This window comes from Prunus persica, chromosome G6, assembly GCF_000346465.2.
Source record: "Prunus persica cultivar Lovell chromosome G6, Prunus_persica_NCBIv2, whole genome shotgun sequence".
Classification (NCBI taxonomy): Eukaryota; Viridiplantae; Streptophyta; class Magnoliopsida; order Rosales; family Rosaceae; genus Prunus; species Prunus persica.
Window position 1 is genome coordinate 28,316,568 of NC_034014.1, and position 19,686 is coordinate 28,336,253.

Here is a 19,686-nt window from a genome sequence, read left to right on the forward strand (position 1 = left end):
TCTTTTGTAAGTCGATTATACAAGTAAAAAAAGTTAGAACAAAACACAACATGGGAGATGAAATAGATTAAAGTTTACAATGGATTTACTACTTGGAATAATTAAGAAGACATACAAATTCAATGAAATGTCATCATCCTTTTTGGAAAAACATCAGTTTAGCTGGCTAGAATTAACTAAACTATGTCCCTTCAAGCTTGTTGTCTCTCTAGATCATCGAAACTATCTGGTACTGGTATTTTATGAAATTTCTCGTCGGCCATATCAAATGAAATGATGACTTCCAGTGAAGATCTTGTGTCACTCCCGTACCAATAAAAAATTCCGTTCAAGTATGTCTGGAAAACATGTGGGAGAATATGAGCTTCTTGTGTATCACACTCGATCTCTCTCCAAGAATCAGCATCCAAGGTGTAAACCTCTGCTCTTGAATAAATCAGATTGAGATCCACGGCCTAGACAAATTTAACTCTAACAACCTTGTGCACTTTTGCTTTGTCATCATAACCAAATCCCGGGCCAAGGGTTTCTGATGTTTTTGGTAATCCCGAGGCAAGGCTTTCTGATGTTTCTGGAACATATGGAAGCGGCGGAAGATAAGGCTTCGGAAGAATTCGGAATTCCTTGGTTGCTGGATTGCACACAAAAACCTGGTCCACATCAAACTGAGGTCGAAGACAAATGATGCCGTCGCAGTGGCCTACATGTTCTACACTCATCGGAAGTTGAACATGAATGTCCTAGACAACAGAATGATGAACAAGGTTATCGGCATTAATATTGTCCTTGCAAGTATATTAATTATTGTTGAGAATAACGGGGCCGTTCTGTCATATTGGAACTCATCACCCTTGTTGTTTTCATCCTCAAGGATAACAAGACGCTTGAAAATAATGCAAGCGGTGGAGGAGGCATTGAGCTTGGAATTGGAAAGATGCTTGGCCATCAAACTAGGGCTGCTCATTAGATTGTTCCATGACTTATTCAAGCATCTAAATCGCATCAAAGACTTGGGGGAGGCAATCTTGACATCATTTGCACCACCATATCTTCCGAAAATTTGCCAAACATTATTGCCATTTCTCTCGTGCTCTAATTTATTGTTATTGTTTTTTCTCCTCTTCTACATGTTTTCTGTTTGTCACTGACGACATGCAGACATCAATCTTTCATTTTCTCGGTTCAACTCTTTCTGACAGAAAGGTGGTATTCCTTATTATTCTGTCACGGCAATCGGCCTTACATATTAAGATCGCAACTTGTAGGTGTACGTGTTGCAAGTAAGTGGAAGAGGGAGGAAGAGAAAAAAGGGTTGCAGTGCAGATGAGTGGAAGAGGAATGTTTAAGTTTTGGTCTCTTCTCTCCTTTGAAAACATCATTGCTGTCTTATTAATGTTTAAGTTTTGGTCTTTTGATATATAGCAATGTTTCAATACATTTTAAGCGTAGTCAGTAAATACGCGTATGTGCTTATTTGGACAATTTATATATTAAAGGAATAATTACTTTTTTAGTCACCTAATTTTACACGAAATTTCAATTTGATCACTGAGAAAAGTGCCGCTATTTCAATTTGGTCACTGAGAAAAGTGCCGCTATGGCCCATTATTTTTTTTGAGCCTTACCCAGACCATATTGTTCCTTCCAGGCGAGCCCACTGTGAAAAGGCCGAAAAGAGTGGCTCAAACACAGTTAACACCGACGCGGGCTATAGAGCGCAGCAGAGCTTAACTGATCCCATACCAGTTTCAGTATTGTTCGACCTTAACACCAGTTTAAAGGGTTTTCTCTGCTTGCTCTTGAAGATCTTAGATTCTCTCTTGCCTCCATTTTTCCAGAATGTTCAAAAAGTAAGCTTTGTACACGAGCGCGCACACGCATATAAATGTTTTCGTCGATATTATTGTGTATGTGGGTGTGTATTTCCAAGTATATGTCTTTTGTTTGTTTACTTTGTTGATATTTGAGACATATGATTCCTGGGTTTAGTTCGATGAAAATACAATCAGATTGTTTTAATTTGGTATTGTTAATTATGTTTTTATGTGGGTTTTGGTTTTCGATTTATGCCTTGAATTTCATTGTATTTTGGTTTGATGCGAGTATGCGTTTGAATGATGCCGTTACTTCTTTGTGCTTTAAGCAACCGTGAAATGGTTGTATATGGTTTCTTAAGCTTCAGCTTTCTCATCAAAGTTGATTTTTTTTTTTGCTGTATATGAGATATTGTTATATAGTGAATCTTGAAAGTCCACTTATTTTGAGGTTAATTATTTGAAGAGGATGGTCAGGGTTCTCATTAATTTGTCTTCTTTGTGCTAGCTGTTTGTAATTGCAAAGTCTTCGCTGTTAAGGGAAATATTTTGTTATATGATTGCATATATACATCAGCAAAAACATTCCTCCATTACCCATAATATGTGCTATGTTGTAGATTTTCCTCTGAAGAGGTGTCTGCACAAAACCAAGTTAAGGCATCTGTCCAGCGCAAAATTCGCCAAAGTATTGCCGATGAGGTAAGAGATTTATAGGGATTTAGCTGATGCTTTTAAATACGCTTTATGTATGTCTTTAACACAAAATTAAATTCAATTGCAGTACCCCGGACTCGAACAAGCATTGGAAGATTTGCTACCAAAGAAATCTCCTCTAATTGTGGCTAAATGGTTTGTTGCTCTGTTGCTCCTGCTTCTGTGGTTTTACTTCTAACTCAGGTATTCGTTTCATGATGTGTAATCCTGTATATTTAACATTGCCCCCCACCTCCACTTTTTGCAGTCAGAACCATCTAAATTTAGTTGTGGTAAACAATGTGCCACTATTTTTCAACATTCGTGATGGACCATATATGCCTACCCTAAGGCTCCTTCATCAATGTAAGAATTTCTTAACCACCAATATGTTGTTTCTCGTAATTATATTTTCTACAAGAATTATTAGTCTATCACTTTATTTGTTGATGGTCATGACTCTGTACTGTGAAGTTAATGCTTCCTTCTTGTATTGTTCTATTGAAATTCTGGTGTGTTGGGAGTGAATGAATAGAAAGCAACTTCTAGTAAATTTTAACCTTTTTTTATATAATAACAATATATACCTAACTGTTCCTTATAGCATAAGAGTTGCTTCTATTTTCTATTTTAGGATTGAATGAAACATTAATGAGAATGTAATGTAATGGTGAATGAAATCACAAGGGAAAACCAGCTATTTTGTGGACTTCTTGCTATTCTTGGGGGAGTTGGAATTTGAGATGAGTCCTACTCTAGTGGAAAGCCAAGGACAACTCTGTTGATGTTTTCATCCTTGGATTTTGGGTGGGGGTTGACAGTCCAGGCAGGTGGACCATCCTACAGCTACTCTAGAAAAGTGAGCTTCAGGCAAGACCTGCAGGTTAAGTGATTCTCATGCTTGGAAGATCCTATTCAACTGTGTTCCGGGTACCTTATTAAAAGGGAGAGAATGATTTCAAAACTTACCACAAGTCTTCGTATATGAATTTATGAACTTACAGCTAACTTTGTGCTTTTGTTTTGAATTCTGATCTATGAATCTCTTTGCAACTATTGTTTTGTTTTTTCTTCTTGTCAGTGGATTACCTTTTTGTTCTTATAAATAAAGCTATCTTGTTAGTGAACTTTTCCTTCCAAAAAGTTGTATCCAAGAACACTAAGGGTTCCTTTTTGGGTTTTACAGATCCAGATATAATGAAAAAGTTGCAAGTAGATAGGGGTGCCATAAAGTTTGTTCTTGCTGGTGCAAACATAATGTGTCCAGGCCTGACTTCTCCCGGCGGTGCTTTGGATGACACAGTGGCTGCAGAGACTCCTGTGGTATAAGTTTTATTTCCTTTTTTTAATGATTAGTGTAATGGCAAACTCATGTTAGAACAAAAATTTTTGTTGAGATATTATGTTGAGTTGATTTAAATAATTGCCTTATCTGTGAAACCGAATACTCTCAGGCAATAATGGCAGAAGGAAAGCAACATGCCCTTGCCATTGGCTTCACAAAAATGTCAGCAAAAGAAATGTAAGTTTCTTTTTTTTGAAGAAATATAGTTGCTTCTCATAGCTTAATGCCTGGGGTACCCTTGGACTATTGATATGCTACATAGAGCCTAACTTTTCACCAACCACAGAACATAAAGCTTGCAAATTAAAAAAATTAAAGAAATTCTTAAATGTTTCATTGTTGGCTTCAGTGCGATGAATGGTCAATATAGCACAGATGCAAACCTTAGGGGAAGGTTTATTGGTGCTCATATTGTATTCCATGCCATGTCTGTTGGGAGCTTTTATAAGTTCCTTCCCTTGTTCTTTGTAAACTTGGGTGGTAGACGTTATAATTGTGTCAAAGCCTGCTTAGTTATTAGTTGCTGATTGCGTTATTTAAGAAGTTGAGTCCTCTGCTTGGCTTGCAGAAGAGATATCAACAAGGGAATTGGAGTTGACAACATGCATTATCTTAATGATGGTCTTTGGAAGGTATGTCATTGTAAAATGTTTACTTTGTCTATAGCCATCACCAATTATCTTCTTTATTATTACGAAATGCTCTGATAAGGATTGCTGCTTCGCTGATGCATTGTCATGCCAAAGCATTTCTTATAACTTTTGGGTGTCCTTCCTACAATGTTTTGTGAGCATTGGCGGTCTTCAATCTTTCGCCTTGTTTTGCAGATGGAACATCTAGATTGAGGATATTGAAGACTAACTGTGATAACATCAAGAAGAAATGAAGCATTTATATTATGTTTTCATCAATGTGGTGTGGATTTCCCTGTCTTAAAGAGTCATATGTATACCCCATCTTTATTTACTTGTTTTGTCTTTGTATGTGGAGTGATCATCTTTAACAAACAGTTCATCCTTTAATCGAATTCATGGTAAGATGGTCATATCCATTTTGTTATACAGTTAAAAGGTATTTTTCGTGTGTAATGTAAGATGGTGAATTCTCAATTCTCAAGTGGCTGTTCTTCAGCAAATCCGTATCGAGCCTGTGTTTATCAAGTCTCATCCGATCAGCTTTTAAACTGATTTCTTGAGGGCACTTTTTCCAAATGACTTGATTTTTATCCTATCAGTGTAATTCCAGGCAGCACACGGATTAGAGCCATGGGAACAGCTCCGCCTCACCATTTCAAATGCTGATTCAAAATATTTCGTATACAATTTCAGTCGCATTGTTTATAAACAAGTAGTATAATTCAATATTACAACATTACCAAAATCTTGCTTACTTTTTTCCCCTAACAATAGCCAAAAGCTAGCAATACATCATTTGTAGGGGACAATGTAGGAGACATTTGATGCCATCCTAAAGCCAATCGTCTTGAAATCCTTTATCAAGCTTAAAGACAAGATGAGTTATATGGGGAGACAATGAGGAACTATACATAGGAGAAAGTGAAGAATTATATATCTTTGTTCTCAAGCTTGTTGCCCCCCTTTACTGAAACAACTATACGCACAAATAAAATCTCGAAACTCCTTGGAACTGGCCATGATGATGATTAGGGAGATATTTGACCGTCTGTCGGTACTCAGATTATATGTCCATCTGCAATGCCTGCGAATGACTCTTGAATATGGGCCGACTATGATCTATGATTTTCTATGAGGTAAAAGTAGTTGCATGCTTATTGCTAATAGAAAAGCCTCAAAAACTGGAACAAAGTACTCGAAAATTTTGAACGAATACTAGTCGACTAATACACCATTCACTTTTCATACAATAACCAAAGAAAAAAGGCATAAACTTTTTATAACAATATATTGATACATCATCTGTAAGCTGTCATAACTAATACTTTCCCGTACAAGAGAGAAATTCATCTTTTACTTGCTTTTCCTATTTCCTGGACTACTAGGAGATTTCTGGCTCATCTTGGCTTCAAGTTTCTTATAGTGTTTTAAAGCAGCTAGCTTGTGGCGCTGGTGACGGCTTTTCCTTTTGCTGCATAGACAATAGACGATAGAAGTGAACAAATAAAATATCAACAGCCAAAAAAAGGAAAAACAAAAACCGATCCACCCTAGCTACACTGACAACGCCTAACAATGGTGATCCCCCATCAAAATTTAGAGTTTTATTACTAGCACCATAAAAGAGGCAGTAGGAGAGTGCCAAACCTTACAAACAACAGGCCTGCTGTAAGAACCAATCCTCCCACGGCCCAAGAAACTCTTTCACTAAATGGCATTTCCCTCCACCTCTGCTGGAACTCCTCTAGCAGCCTCAACCTCTCAACTTTCTGGGGCACCTCAGACTGTGAAACCTTCCATGAATCAGAAATCAAATCAAGACTGGCTTTACCACCATAGCAAAATGCTTCTCTCTTTCTCACAGTTATATCATCTTTAACGGCAAACCCTGCAGCATGGCAGAACTCTGTGCCATTAACGATCCATTCAGAGGCTCTACCACAAACATAATCATTTACTCCACATGGTGCTAGAACCTGGCAGAAAATACTTGATCAGAAAAAATAATTCCCTAATGCATCTAGAAGGAGATAATTGTAATCACCTACTCCTTCATTACAACAGATTATAATGGATTTGGCTAAGTTTAATAGTCACCCGCATACCTGTGTTATTGCATCCGTAGAGTAGTAAGCCTCAGCACAAGCCTTAAAGACCCTGTCACAGAAAGAGGCACATATAACTGGAGGTCCTGGCTGCACGCCAATGCGGGGATCGCAGATGGAACATTCCAGTAATTCCCATAATTGCAAGCACTCTGGGTTAGCTTCTCCAGTTGAAGCCAACTTCCTTACGGATACCAGTGCAGGATGTGTCTGGGATACATCACAGCAAGTTTTTTTGCGGAACACCCTGCAAAGGGTCAGATCTTTGGGTCCCTTGTTCACCCGTCGTGGAGGCTTTCCCTCATAAGAGAATGGTGGGAAACGACCACCTTGGGAAGTGCATACTTTGTCAGGTTTACCTGCATTAAAACAGATACAGATAAAACTTAATAAATAGTTCCATATAAGTATTAATGAAAAAGAAAAACTTGAAGGAAAAGTAACAAATTAGTCTAATTTCTAGGCAAGCATTACATTTTAAAAAAATGAGCAATTTGAGCATACACCTGTAAGATGTGATAAGGCAGTGAAGGCAGACCAAAGATCACCTAGTGTAAGTTTCAAACACAAGCATGCCCCTTCAAGACTTGTGAAACCCAAAGATAATTTGCATAGAGACCTAGCTTTAAACTGATTCTAGCCTATCTCAGTTTCCCACAAGCTGTGTCAGAAGCATTGGCCATGCCAGAATGACCTTTCATATGAAAAGTTATATGCTTTGACAGTGACACTAACCTAGTGTGAGAAAAACTGAAACTATTTGATGTTGCAGTTGTCAAGTTTAGCCACAGGTGTCCATGTTAAAGCTATCGATACAAAAAGACTGCTTCCCCAAGCAGTAATATAGTGATGTTTGCATGTGCTAGACTAAAGCATCCCCAATTAATGCAAAAGAAGGGAGCTTTCTAGATTGAGACGACAAATAGAAATTCATGATGTCGTTCATTTTCATCTAAAGCTGGACTAGTATGAATAAAAATGTTGTGTGCATAATTTAAGAAAAGAGGTTCGCTATAATCAACAAAATCAACAATTATGAGTGAGCAAACTGCAAATCTGATAGGAGACTGAAAAACCCAAATAAGAAAGTGACATTTATATTTACCGGAGGAGAAAGGGACCAGTGAATTGATAAGCAGCAGCAAAATTAGAGACGCATGACCCATTTTTCGTCAATCTGTGGTGATGGTTTGCATTATTGAGCTGCTGAAAGACTCGGAATCAGAGAATGGAAGACGCTGTTCCATCTTGACGAAGCTGAGGCAAAGAAAAACCGACTCGCAGAGAAGAGAACGGTGGCTGTGGGTACCCGATAACCCGATTAAGAAAGGTCCGTGGTGCTGGACAAATTGGGCCCATAGGGAGAGTTGGGTCCATGTTGCACAAAAAACAGAATTCAGGCCCATATTAATCAGGCTTTACTTTTGGGGAGTCGTCGTTAGATGAGGTTCAATCTTGTAACTATTAAATCAAACTAACCAATGCATTATCTAAGGTTCTTAAAGCACTTTTACCAGTCATGGCAGCTACTATTCACCTGAATAGTGGTTGTCCTTGCAAAAAGTTGTGGTGTTTTCACTCATTGCCATGGCAAGGGGTACTAGGACAGCTACTATTCACATGAATAGTGGCTGCCCTTACAAAAGGTTGTGGTGTTTTCACCCAGTGCTGCACTGGCCAGCCCTTGTTGCTGGAAACGATTTTTGAGCCTAAACAAACCACCCCCCTAATTGTTAGATCAAACTAACTAATGTATCTAACGATTAAGAAATAAGCCTTCATCAACTGTAACTATTGAATATTCTTACACTTATTGGGATACTTATTTGCATGGGTTGATAGTTGGCATACTTATTTGCATGGGTTGATAGTTGGCATGATGCTCATGTTTTTTCGCCCATAACCTTTTGTAATTTTTCGTTTTTTCAAAAGACAACAGGAGTTGATCTGAAACTAGAGTTTTCATAGAATCAGTGGATTCTTAAAATATAATTATATTTTGTTTCAAGAATCAGTGGTAAAACCAACATGAAAATTCAGCTTGGCTTGGCATCATGCATCATTCATGAGCTTCGATTTTCTCTCTACAAAAACTAAGACGAACAATTTTTCAGGCACCAAATTATGCACTACATTGTATAATAATACAACACCCATGCTGCCAAGAAAAGTAAATACTTTTTATTCATTCAGATGCCAAAGAAGACGACTTGCAAGAGAACAAACACTATGTACACATACATGATACATATAGCAGATTAGATTAGCAACTCCATCCACATTTCTCACATCTTACATACAAAACTACTCTCTCTCCCTCCTTCCCTCTCTCTCTCTCTCTCTACATATATATATATCACATACAATACATATATTTATAGCTTCAAAACAAACACCACACCACCCTGCAACACCCAAACTTAGCAAAGAAAGGGCTTCTTCATTATATCACTACATGTCGTCCTTTGGTCACACGTCGAAAGGAGACCGGGGGCTGCTCCTTGCTCCTCCACCACCAACCTGGCTTGCCTTCTCGTATGCATCCGATGCCGACCTCCTCCTGAATCTTCCCATGCTGCTGCCTCCTTATCATCAACATTCAAAACAAAACATCATCAAAAACAAACACTCAACCCTTGACCTGCTTTAGTTTATTCTTCACCTATTTAATTATTAGTGGGGGACAATAATATCTACTTAATATATCATCATTAGGTAAGATTCCTTACCACTCTTGTTAAATCACGAATCAATAAGGACACAAATGTCATTTCATAACCAAACAGATACTACTCCTTATCATATATGTATGTATCTAGACAGAAATATGACTAGAAAATTGAAATTTGGCCCAACCACATTATTTTAAATTACGAACGTGCCCCTTGTCTCACTACATCCAGTACGAATCAAGGCAGGCTCCACCATTTGTGGAGACTTGGCCCCACCATACTGTATAGTGAGCCAGGGGTACATCTGACATTCCAGATGCTTACCAGAAAACGGAGACACTGGAGGCGTAGACCCAGCTGGCGAAATCGGAGGCGATCCGCTGTTACCGCTCCCATATCCTGGGGGTTTCACTATCATAATACTCCGTGTAACTCTCGTCGCCTCCTCTGTCGAATCCTCACCGTACGATCCCACGCTCCCTCCATCCGACGATCCTAATTCAAACAAAATCAAAGCAAATTAATATAAGCCGCGCGATCTCAACATTCTAATGCTTCAACTTCATTTCGGCCGGTTTATTTTCAGTTTCATTTAAATATAAGATTAGCAAAGTCAGCCTTGAGTATATGTTTATGGCGTAACATGCGCCGTCGGCTTAGGATTAGCAGAAAATGGACGCACCCTTGGCGGAGCTGGATCGGAAACTGAAGGTTTTGTGCTTGCGGAGCTTGCCAAGACCGATATCGGGCCGGGGCCCGGCGACGGTGTCGTCCCAGAGCTGGTCAAGTAAGCCCATGTTGTATATCGTGCGCCGGCAGAAACTGAATCAGCAGCGTATGATAGCAGAACTGGCGTAACTTAACGATTGCAGTGGGATTGGACTAAGAGGAAGTGAACGGGAGGAGTTTGGGAGGTTATTTAACGACCATGAGGGCGTTAAAGATCGAACAGGTATGCTGGATCGAGACTGATCTGGAACGTTCGTCGGATCCAGAGTGAGGATGGTGACTTGGCAGGTGGATCGAGGAGCACGTAATTGGCGATAAGATCGAAGTGACAGGCGGACCCCAGGAGATGGGGAGATTAAAGGCGGCGATGACACGGGGAGTGAACGAAAAGTCATTGGTCCAGGGACCGAAACTACCAGAATACCCTCAACTTTATCCAAACTGAAATGAAATAGGCTTTTGTTTTGGACAAAATTACAAAGTTTTGGGTCATTGGATTTGGGCCTGCCTTATGCTCATATGGGCTGTGCTTTCCATTTTGGGCTGGCCTTCTTCTATGAATTTCCAATTATAAGTCAATTTTTTGACCACATTTTACGAAGTGCATTCACATGAACAAATAACATTCAAATCAAAACCAGAATCAGGTTGCTAGAAGAAGTCTCCATTCCATCAATAATCCGAATTTCCAATGGTGTTCGTGATCACAATAGCATAACACAATAGAAAAACTTCAACTGAATTCATACCCGAACCAGAGTAATTGTTCATCGTTGTCTCGCGGTCGAAATCAGAGGAGTTTGACACCTGCTTCCACCACACTGTCAACGACAGCTTTAACCTTACCATGATATTTCTGTTCTCTCTTCAACTGGACGCATACAGCAGGGATGTTCTTGAGCAGGAGGCGCTCCCCCAATATCTTCCCTATCTTTCCAGCAGCAGCAACGTCCCGGCGTATCTCCATGCTTTCTCTCAAGGCCTTTTCCTGGGAGCTTGCAGAAGAAGCTACTGTGGCCGTTGGTGTGTGGATTACTTGTGCAGTTACGTATTTGTTTGTAAAGTGCATTTTCAGAACATAAGGCTTTAGATACTTTGTAATACGTGGTGCCCTGACCGGAGGAATGCCCATTTCTGTCTGCAAATAAGTCACAAGTTCAACCATAAAAATCAACAGGAAAGTTTAATATCCAGGACGCTAGAAAAATGGAACACAAGGAAACGCACTGGAATTATCTAGACTTAGACAAGTGGTACAATAAGAAAAATGAAGCAATAATGCATTTTTACCAACATATAGAACTGCCATGACGCAGGAATATATGAAAACCAAAGCTACTACATGAGGCAGCAATACAATGGAATTCCTCAGTTTACAATGGTATATGATTCTATCAATTAAACCAGAGCTCGGGACAAACATAAAAGTTAGGAAATATATACTCTCTATGCCTCTATGGTACCTACACAAAGTATTAATCACTTTTAAGAATTTTAACCCCGATCACTATAACTGATCAAACAAACTCTGTGGCATGTATCAGACCAAATTAATAGGAGTTATAATTAATTTCCCAGTATTTGTTTCTGTTGGTTTTTCATTCGCAACCTCTATCAAACAATTGGTGTGCAACTTCTTAAGCTCCAAACCTACACCATATTCTATCTATGATCATGATATGGGTTCTTACTAATAAGCACATAGAACAGAAAAAACTTTAACTTTTACATTCATGTATCTCTGTTTGATTCCCAGGAAAACACAAGAATATAAGAAGAAAAAATGTGACTTGAAGTTCAACCAAAAAACTAAAAATTTGGTGCTTAATTTATCAAAGTAACAACGAAAACGAGATTTAAATTTCGCAAAAACGATAGAGATTTGAAGTAGAAAACGGCGTACCGAATGGGATATCTCGCAGAGAAAGCTTGAAGTGTTGGATTCAGAACTCGCAGAAGGGCTCAAAGTTCAGAGCTTCAAAAATGGTTTCATTGGCCAAAACGAAATGGTAGCTGTTCCTTTTTCTTTTCCCTTCTCTTTTCCGAAGGGTAGAAAAATGGCCCATTTTTGTCGGGCTTACTAATACAACTTATTATACAAGCCCACATTATGTTTGGGCTTTTTGTTTATTCTACTAGTCCAAGCCCAAGTCTATAGAACATTTTGTGACATTTTATTCAAATTTTGTATTTTGAGATAAAATACTTGTAGCTTAATTGACTAAGAGCGTTTATTTCTGAGAGGCACTTGTAGCTCAACTGATTAAGAATATTTATCTATGAAGTCGATGTTCTAGTTAGATTCCTCATCCTCTAATATCGATTGTATATAAAATCTATCTCAGGAGTCGAGGAATAAATCTATCTGTTTAGAAATTTGATCTTGGAACCTAGTCGAATGAACTTTTTGGCTAGTTCTTGTGCTAGACTTCAAGTAAACATGAGCATGAAGGAAACATTTTCATCACACAAAGGAAACCCACAATTTGAAATTGGTAAAGGGCTAGTTAAATTTGTGTGTCAATGACAAAATGGGGTAAACAGAACAGAACCCACAAGGGAACCAAAGCTGGTTTGACAAAGTCAAGAAGTGAGTGATTGTCACAAATACCACCATTGAAGAGACCTTGGTGATTTGCAGAAGGTATCAGAGAGAAGAGACATTGGTCAGAATAAATAAAAATCCACCATGAACCTTGGGGGGTGAAGTTTGTAGATAGAAAAATAGCTACACTACCAAAGATAGGGAATCATATCCACCTAGGGACTAACCCTTGCCCTCTCAAAACCCAACACAACGATATTTTTTTTTACACAAACCCATCTCACCCTCCTTCCATTCCCCTTTAATCAATCAAACACTTTAACAAAATTGCCTCCAACACGCAACCTCTTCTCAGCAACAACAGGCAATGTCATCGTGTCCATCCCCACTCACTATTCTGCTTCTGTTTTCACCTCCCCATCTTCTCTCTCTTCATTCTTCCCACCACCATCATCATTCTTGGTCATAAAGGTCATTATCCTTTTCATCTTTTGCGGGGAAGATTATCCGCAAACATCCCAATTAAGCAAATTAACAGAAATCCATTTATAAATGCTGGCAATGTCTACATTTTCTGGTTATAGACTAGGATATTTGGAATTAAGTACCATTATCAGAAATTAACTACCAGTCTGTCACCCAAATCTGAAATCATGAGACAAGATTTTGGAGAAATATCCAGTACAAATTACACGTTGGGGAGAGCTAAATTGGCGGCAGGATAGTACCTCACAAAGTGACGTTTTTTGTTATCTGAAAATATCTCACAACATGACCAGTACTTAATCAAACGGATGAGATGATCACAGAGCCAATGTCATACACGGGGTCAAATCTATTGCCATGCCAATGCCATCATGTCTGCTCATACAAAAAGAACCACTTTCCTCCGATCGTGTTTGTGCACCACTTTATCAAAAATCAAATTATGAAGTTTGGTTCACTTTTTTCAAACAGAGAGGGCACTGTTTCAACGAGATATATGCATTAAAGACCCTGAATTGCATTTTTTTAATAGGTCATGATTAAACAATTGAATTGGGTTTTTTTTAACGTTGAAAACTTTGAAGTCTTCAATTGCTTTTGCTTCTGATTTCAATTGAGGTCTTTAAAGAATGGATACTTCAAGACTCAAAGTCTTTACTCTGTTTGTCCAAAAAAAAAAAAAAAAAAAAAGTCTTTACTCTGTTTCTCATTGAGTCTTTCTCTCTCCTAGAAAAAGTTGTATATAAATGCATGGCCTCCCTCACCATTTTGATGCACACCTTTGGTTGAAACCTAACCTAATGGTTCAAGAAGATGGGAGGAAGAGTATGGTGGCTTAACTTAGCCCATGATGCATGGGTGAGTAGCTCTTGTTGGAGAAGCAGGGCACGTGCAAGTTCTAGCTCAAATGCTTCTGCATGGGAGCTTAAGCTAAGCTTATAGCAAAACTTTGCACGTGCTCCCCTTCTCCAACACAAGTTTCTCACCTCTTTCTTTCTAGCCCTGTTTGCTGAACAAGCCATGTGAATTCTAAAAAGGATGGTAAGCTCCAATTTTCGTCTGGCTATCTTCTTTTTTGTCTTAGTTTTCTACTATTACACATGCCATTTGTTTCCTTTAATCTGTTTCTTTGAAATATCCTTGCTCTGCTCTGACTCTGACTCTGTTTTAGTTTTTTAAGATCTCTCTCTCTCTCTCTCTCTCTCTCTCTCTCTCTCTCTCTCTCTCTCTGTGTCACATTCCAGTAATTAGAATGTCAAAATATGAGGCTGCTCCATGATCACGAAGACACGGAAGTCTGCCAGCATGAATGTGTCTCAAGTATATTATGGACTTTTTGTGTGGTCCTTCAATCTATATGTTGGCTAGTACAACTGGCGTTTTTATTGAACAAGATTGTAATGCGACTGGATGGCGGTATGGATATACATGTGAGATGACCAAGAACCAACAAGTTTATCAACACCGGACATTTTTCTGCATTTTGACTTGTTGACATGATTTTTTGGCACTCAAATCTTCTACTCAACCTTGCAACAGGAGATATACATAGTTCTTTTCTTGCTAAGCATCAACTTGGAAATTAAAATTGAATGGATTAAACTTCTTGGTTTCATTTTGGCCTGAGGTTCAAATCGATGTAAATAAGATGTAGAAAGCACAACTTCAGTTCAGAGCAGGAAACAAGTAAAAGTAATATGTTACATGATGACCATGCATGCTCAAAAGGATGGCAATTGAGTAGGTGCTATAAAGTTGTGAATCAAAAAAAAAAAAAGAGTAGGTTCTATAAGGCCTTCAAAACTTGTTAACTTGGGCAATCAAATATACATGAATTTGGAGTTATTTTTCCACCATGGTTGTGAAAAAAGCAAATTAATTTAGTCGCATTATATCCTTTGGATCTAACCCATTGAAGAAGTGACTGACAGCTTTGACTCCTTGACCAACTATACTTAATTATGCAAATGGGACTTGACCTTCCATTTCCTTCTCTCTCTCTCTCTCTCTCTCTCTCTCTCTCTCTGTGTATAGTTAATTGGTGCAAGCAATGGTATGGGTTAAGCGCGTAGAGGCAGGCTGAAGCAAAAACACACGTTTGAGACTGACCAGTTTCAGTTTGACAGGAAGATGGCGTAAGGTTATACAAATTTGGCAGTCAAAAAGAAGGGATTCTAAGCAAGGGGTACTTGCACTTTGCCTTATAAAGTGGGGGATTCTGCCATTTCCCCCTCTTTTTTTATTTAGTCTTGTGGGAAGCAAGTTTGATTTGGATAGGGCTTTGGAGTGTTGGAAATTGAAGTGAGAGGGAGGGGGGGACAAACAAAGAGAGATATGCAGTGCTGCTGCTGCCTGCCATATTCATAAAACCTTAAATTGCAAGCAATGCTTTGAACATAAAGAGAGAGCGAGAGAGAGAGAGAGAGAGAGAGAGAGAGAGAGAGAGAAGGAATATGTCATAAGTGGGAGTATGTTGGACACGCAATGCACAAGTATCAAGGCTTGGAAAAGCAATACAATCATTATTTCACATGCCTGGTTATTTATGCTTGGTTGGTTGTTTGGTCTTCAATCAACCAACATGTCATGCTGAATAAGCAAACCAATCTTTTGCTTTTTTCTTCTTTTGAATTTGGGGTCAGAGTCTCCAATCTTCTTCACTGTGCCATACCATTCTTAGAAATCTCATCATCCATTGGAAAACTATTTCCTAGCATGCTCATATTGAAGAGGGTAAAATACAATAGGTAGTAAGTACAATGAGTGCATCCAATTTTCAGTCTCAATTCAACCAATTCATCTATTAAGGAAACGTCACAAAGATTATTGTACGGGAAAGCTGTTTTGGGTCGCAGTGATTTTGCCCATTTTTATTCTTAATGTTTTATTATTTTTTTATGTAAGACAAGATAAGAGTTTACTAAAGTAGAGAAAATTTGTGTACGGGTGAAAAGTGCATTATTTTATATATTTTTATGCCTCTTATATTTGGTTTTTGTATTAGAAGTTAATTAAAAAAAACATTATTACTTTATTTTCTTTATTTTCAGTTATTATGCACTATTGGAAGGATTTCAACTGAAAATCAACTTTTTGAATGAATTTTAGTGCAAGGCCAATTGGAGAAGAAAGCTGAGACATTAAAGATCATTATGTCAAAGTTTCATAATTTTCCACCAAGCCAAATGCTCCAGACTTACAAGTCAAGACAACCTAAGTTGAAATTCTGTCAGAACTGCACTGCTGTGGAAGATTGAAGATTTGAAGACTTTTCTGATTTTTCCTAATGGCATATGATATATGCTTAGAAAGCTTAGAGATCAAGCTACATTTTTCATATTTTCCCAAAATTTTCTAGAAAATAAAAAGACCCAAAACATGCGTGTAAGTTTGGATTACTTTGTTTCCAAGTCAAAGAAGGATTATTTCCCAATTTGGTTTTCTTAATTGGTTGGGATTTTTGTTCTTTTAGAAGAGTTTTTTCAAACTTTTTTTAAAATAGTGGTTTACTTGCCTACACTATATAAGGTCACCCTAACCTCTCTCTAGACTTTTTTAGTTGTTTTTCCAGACTTTTTTAGAGTAGCCAACTTGCACGAACGCTTTGGGGTCTTTCCACTTCCTAGACAATTCTGGAAAAATATGAGAAATGTAGTTGATCTCTAAGCTTTCCAAGCACATATCACATACCACTAGGAAAAATCAGAAAAGTCTTCAAATCTTCAATCTTCCACAACAGTGCAGTTCTGACGGGATTTCAATTTAGGCTGTTTTGACTTGTAAGTCTGGAGCATTTGGCTTGGTGGAAAATTATGAAACTTTGATATAATGATATTCAATGTCTTAGCTTTCTTCTCCAATCAGCCTTGTGTTAAAATTCATTTGAAAAGTCAATTTTCAATCGAAATCCTTTCAAGAGTGCAGAATATATGAAAATAAGGAAAGTAAGGTAATAATACTCTTTTTAATTAACTTTCCTTACAAAAACCAAATATAAGAGGTATAAAAATATAGGAAAAATGTACTTAGCAACGGGGATAGTGTTGTTTTGTAATTCCGGTCAATCACGGTATGCTATTTGTGATAATTTTTCCACTTGGAATAGTAGGGGATAACAGAATAGTATTATCCCAGTTGCACACAAGTATTCCAAATCTGAAGATTATGAATTTTACAACCTTGACGATGTTACAGTGGAAGATGATGAGGAAGATCAGCAAGAGCAGAATCCATAGCCTATGGCCATTCTAATTCTCATGTGATGTGAAGTTACATTTTTATATCTTTCAATATTTTGTGTTGTCATTACTAGTCTTGTAGCTATTATTTAGGGGAAAAGTAACTAAAGATGATGGTGATGATTTATCTGAGGTCATTGAGGAACCAAAGCTGAAAACAGCAAAGCTCTCATTGAGGAAAAAGCCACCCAATTAAATCCCGTGGATAGCTGAGGTCTTGGATTTCAAGTCCATTTCGACGTGGTTTCGGAAGACCTGTGTTCTCTTTCGAAATCTCTCAAGCATCCAACTACCTATATATTCTCTTCAGCAAATACAGACCAAAGGGAGTACTCATCATGAATTAACCGAGCTTGTTGCATCTCTCTTGATTGAGCTGGTCATAAACCAAAACATCATTTCCTTTCACCTTTGTCTTGATTGGGAAACAAATGTTCATAAATATCAACATATATGACATATACACACACACACACCATAAAAAAAGCTTAAATTGATGGATGATGAATATTAGCCACAGAGTTTATGGACAGGTTCTTGTTAACCTAATCCAAACATACTATTAAAAGCATTAATTGAAAACTTCCCTTCCCTTCCCTTCCCATCTTCCCTTACCAAGTTGCAATTACAGAATGATTAATTTCTATGTTATCTTTTCACCTACATCTTTCCCCTTCCCTTACCAGCATGCCAATTGCCCCGGCCCTCTTCGGTACGATTTCTACGTCATCTTTTTACTATAGCTTTCCCTTCATTGTTTCATGTATATATTTGCTCTTATGTCTTCTGATTAATTTGGATGCCAGGTTCATGTTAATCCCGTTGTCGTCTTTCCTTAAACAAAAACAAAAGAAAAAAAACTTATTTTACTTGACATTGTTTTCCACCTACATTGTCAGCTCATCGGAGCAGAAATGACATACTTTTGCAAAATGACAGAGGAAATGGAGGTGCAAATCCTAGCAAGGCTGCCTCCCAAATCCCTAATGCGATTCAAATGTGTGTGTAAATCATGGCACGCTCTCCTCAATAACCCCCATTTTGTAGCCAAGCACCTTCACTTGTACAACAACCAACCTTCCTCGACTTGCATCCTCTTCAAGCGTTCTGTCCTCAGCAGGACAGAACACAACAAGGAGGAGCTCGTATTCACATTCCTTAATCTTCGCAACGACAACAAAAGCAATGCTGATCATAACCTTATCAATTGTAACGTTGAGGACCTCCATTTCCCACGTTCTATGGGTTTAAAAAGTAGGGGCCAATTCATTGAGCTCCCTGGTTTGGAGCTTGGTGAATCTGTCCACATTGTAGGTCATTGTGATGGGTTGTTTTGTTTGTCTCTTTACACTGGAGAACTTGTTTTCTATAATCCAGCTATCAAGGAGTTTAGGGTTCTTCCCCAATCATGCCTTGAAGATGCCTTCTCATGCACTTTGGGGTTTGGCTATGATCCCAAACGTAAAGATTATGTACTTCTCAGCATTATGTCTTATGGGGAGGAAATATTGGATGACGAGCGTCTCGTCATCCATCCTCCCCAAGCAGAAATATACACATTGAGCACTAATTCTTGGAGGGAGATTGAGACTCATTACTTGGAAACAGAAACGACCTACTTTTGGGGCAATGAGACTTTCTCGACCTATTTCAATGGAGTGTTTTATTGGTTGGGGTATGAGGAGAAAAAGGAGTTTGTGTCTTTCTATGACAGGCTTGAGGAGGAAAAGAAGCAAGTGATCATTTTGTTTGACACATTTGATGAAGTTTTTCACAATATGCCACTTCCGGATTGTTTCTATGAGTTTCCAACTCATGAAATGTCCCTTACGGTGTGGAACGAATCCATTGACACCATTGCTCTTTTCGGGTTTTATCGTTGCGAATTTGAAACCTTTGAGGTTTGGGTGATGGATGAGTTTGATGGGTGGACAAAACACTTATCTGTTGTGCCCAAAGTGGATCAGGAGGTGGATATACCATTGGCACTTTGGAGGAGGAACGAGGTTCTTTTGGTTGACAGAGATGGACGCATATTCAGCTACAACTTCCATACCGAAAATCTTAAGTTTTTCCCTGTTCATGGTGTATCCAGAGGAGATTTTCAGGCTGTTGTTTGTGTTAATAGTATAGTTCCAGTCAAATGAGATAACAAGTTCGAGACCAAAGATCATTAGTTCTAGCTAGCATTTCTCACTTTGTAACTTATCAGTAAGCTTGTGAAAGATGTCAATAGGAATCAAATTTTTTTAAAGTACCTTCTGTTTATGGAAAGAGTAAGCCAATGGTCGTGACACTTGTGTGATATCATTGATCTATACTGTTTTTCCTTTTGATAAGATGACTGAAAATGGCATAAGTTGGACTTGAATTATAATCCACAATCCACATGAATTTCTGTCATCAATATTATATTCGCAA

General features: G+C 38.2%; 5 protein-coding genes across 7 annotated transcripts; 2 read left to right on the top strand and 3 right to left on the bottom strand.

The window, feature by feature from the left end:
* On the top strand, positions 1,627-5,021 carry LOC18773167 (malignant T-cell-amplified sequence 1-A). The gene is made up of 8 exons (XM_007205920.2): positions 1,627-1,850; positions 2,435-2,516; positions 2,599-2,666; positions 2,779-2,876; positions 3,697-3,833; positions 3,965-4,032; positions 4,424-4,487; positions 4,683-5,021. Exons 1-8 carry the CDS (start codon positions 1,840-1,842, stop codon positions 4,698-4,700), a joined length of 546 nt encoding a protein of 181 aa, XP_007205982.1. The 5' UTR covers positions 1,627-1,839; the 3' UTR covers positions 4,701-5,021.
* On the bottom strand, positions 5,673-7,892 carry LOC18772916. Its single transcript, XM_007205609.2, has 4 exons — positions 7,701-7,892; positions 6,596-6,954; positions 6,138-6,466; positions 5,673-5,961 (listed from the first exon to the last, which is right to left on the bottom strand). Exons 1-4 carry the CDS (start codon positions 7,759-7,761, stop codon positions 5,844-5,846), a joined length of 867 nt encoding a protein of 288 aa, XP_007205671.1. The 5' UTR covers positions 7,762-7,892; the 3' UTR covers positions 5,673-5,843.
* On the bottom strand, positions 8,755-10,247 carry LOC18772625 (dormancy-associated protein homolog 3). Of its 3 annotated transcripts, none has more exons than XM_007206072.2 (3): positions 9,950-10,247; positions 9,592-9,762; positions 8,755-9,177 (listed from the first exon to the last, which is right to left on the bottom strand). In XM_007206072.2, exons 1-3 carry the CDS (start codon positions 10,062-10,064, stop codon positions 9,065-9,067), a joined length of 399 nt encoding a protein of 132 aa, XP_007206134.1. In that variant the 5' UTR covers positions 10,065-10,247; the 3' UTR covers positions 8,755-9,064. The 3 variants fall into 3 exon arrangements, with proteins under 3 accessions (XP_007206134.1, XP_020421885.1, XP_007206135.1); XM_020566296.1 differs by having other exon boundaries at positions 8,755-9,173; positions 9,950-10,175; XM_007206073.2 differs by having other exon boundaries at positions 8,755-9,180; positions 9,950-10,173.
* LOC18773054 (50S ribosomal protein L18) lies at positions 10,617-12,033 on the bottom strand. Its single transcript, XM_007207437.2, has 2 exons — positions 11,900-12,033; positions 10,617-11,134 (listed from the first exon to the last, which is right to left on the bottom strand). The coding sequence occupies exon 2, from the start codon at positions 11,126-11,128 to the stop codon at positions 10,787-10,789; it is 342 nt and encodes a 113-aa protein (XP_007207499.1). The 5' UTR covers positions 11,129-11,134; positions 11,900-12,033; the 3' UTR covers positions 10,617-10,786.
* On the top strand, positions 17,693-19,412 carry LOC18774388 (F-box/kelch-repeat protein At3g06240). The gene is made up of 2 exons (XM_020566568.1): positions 17,693-17,977; positions 18,072-19,412. The coding sequence occupies exon 2, from the start codon at positions 18,180-18,182 to the stop codon at positions 19,410-19,412; it is 1,233 nt and encodes a 410-aa protein (XP_020422157.1). The 5' UTR covers positions 17,693-17,977; positions 18,072-18,179.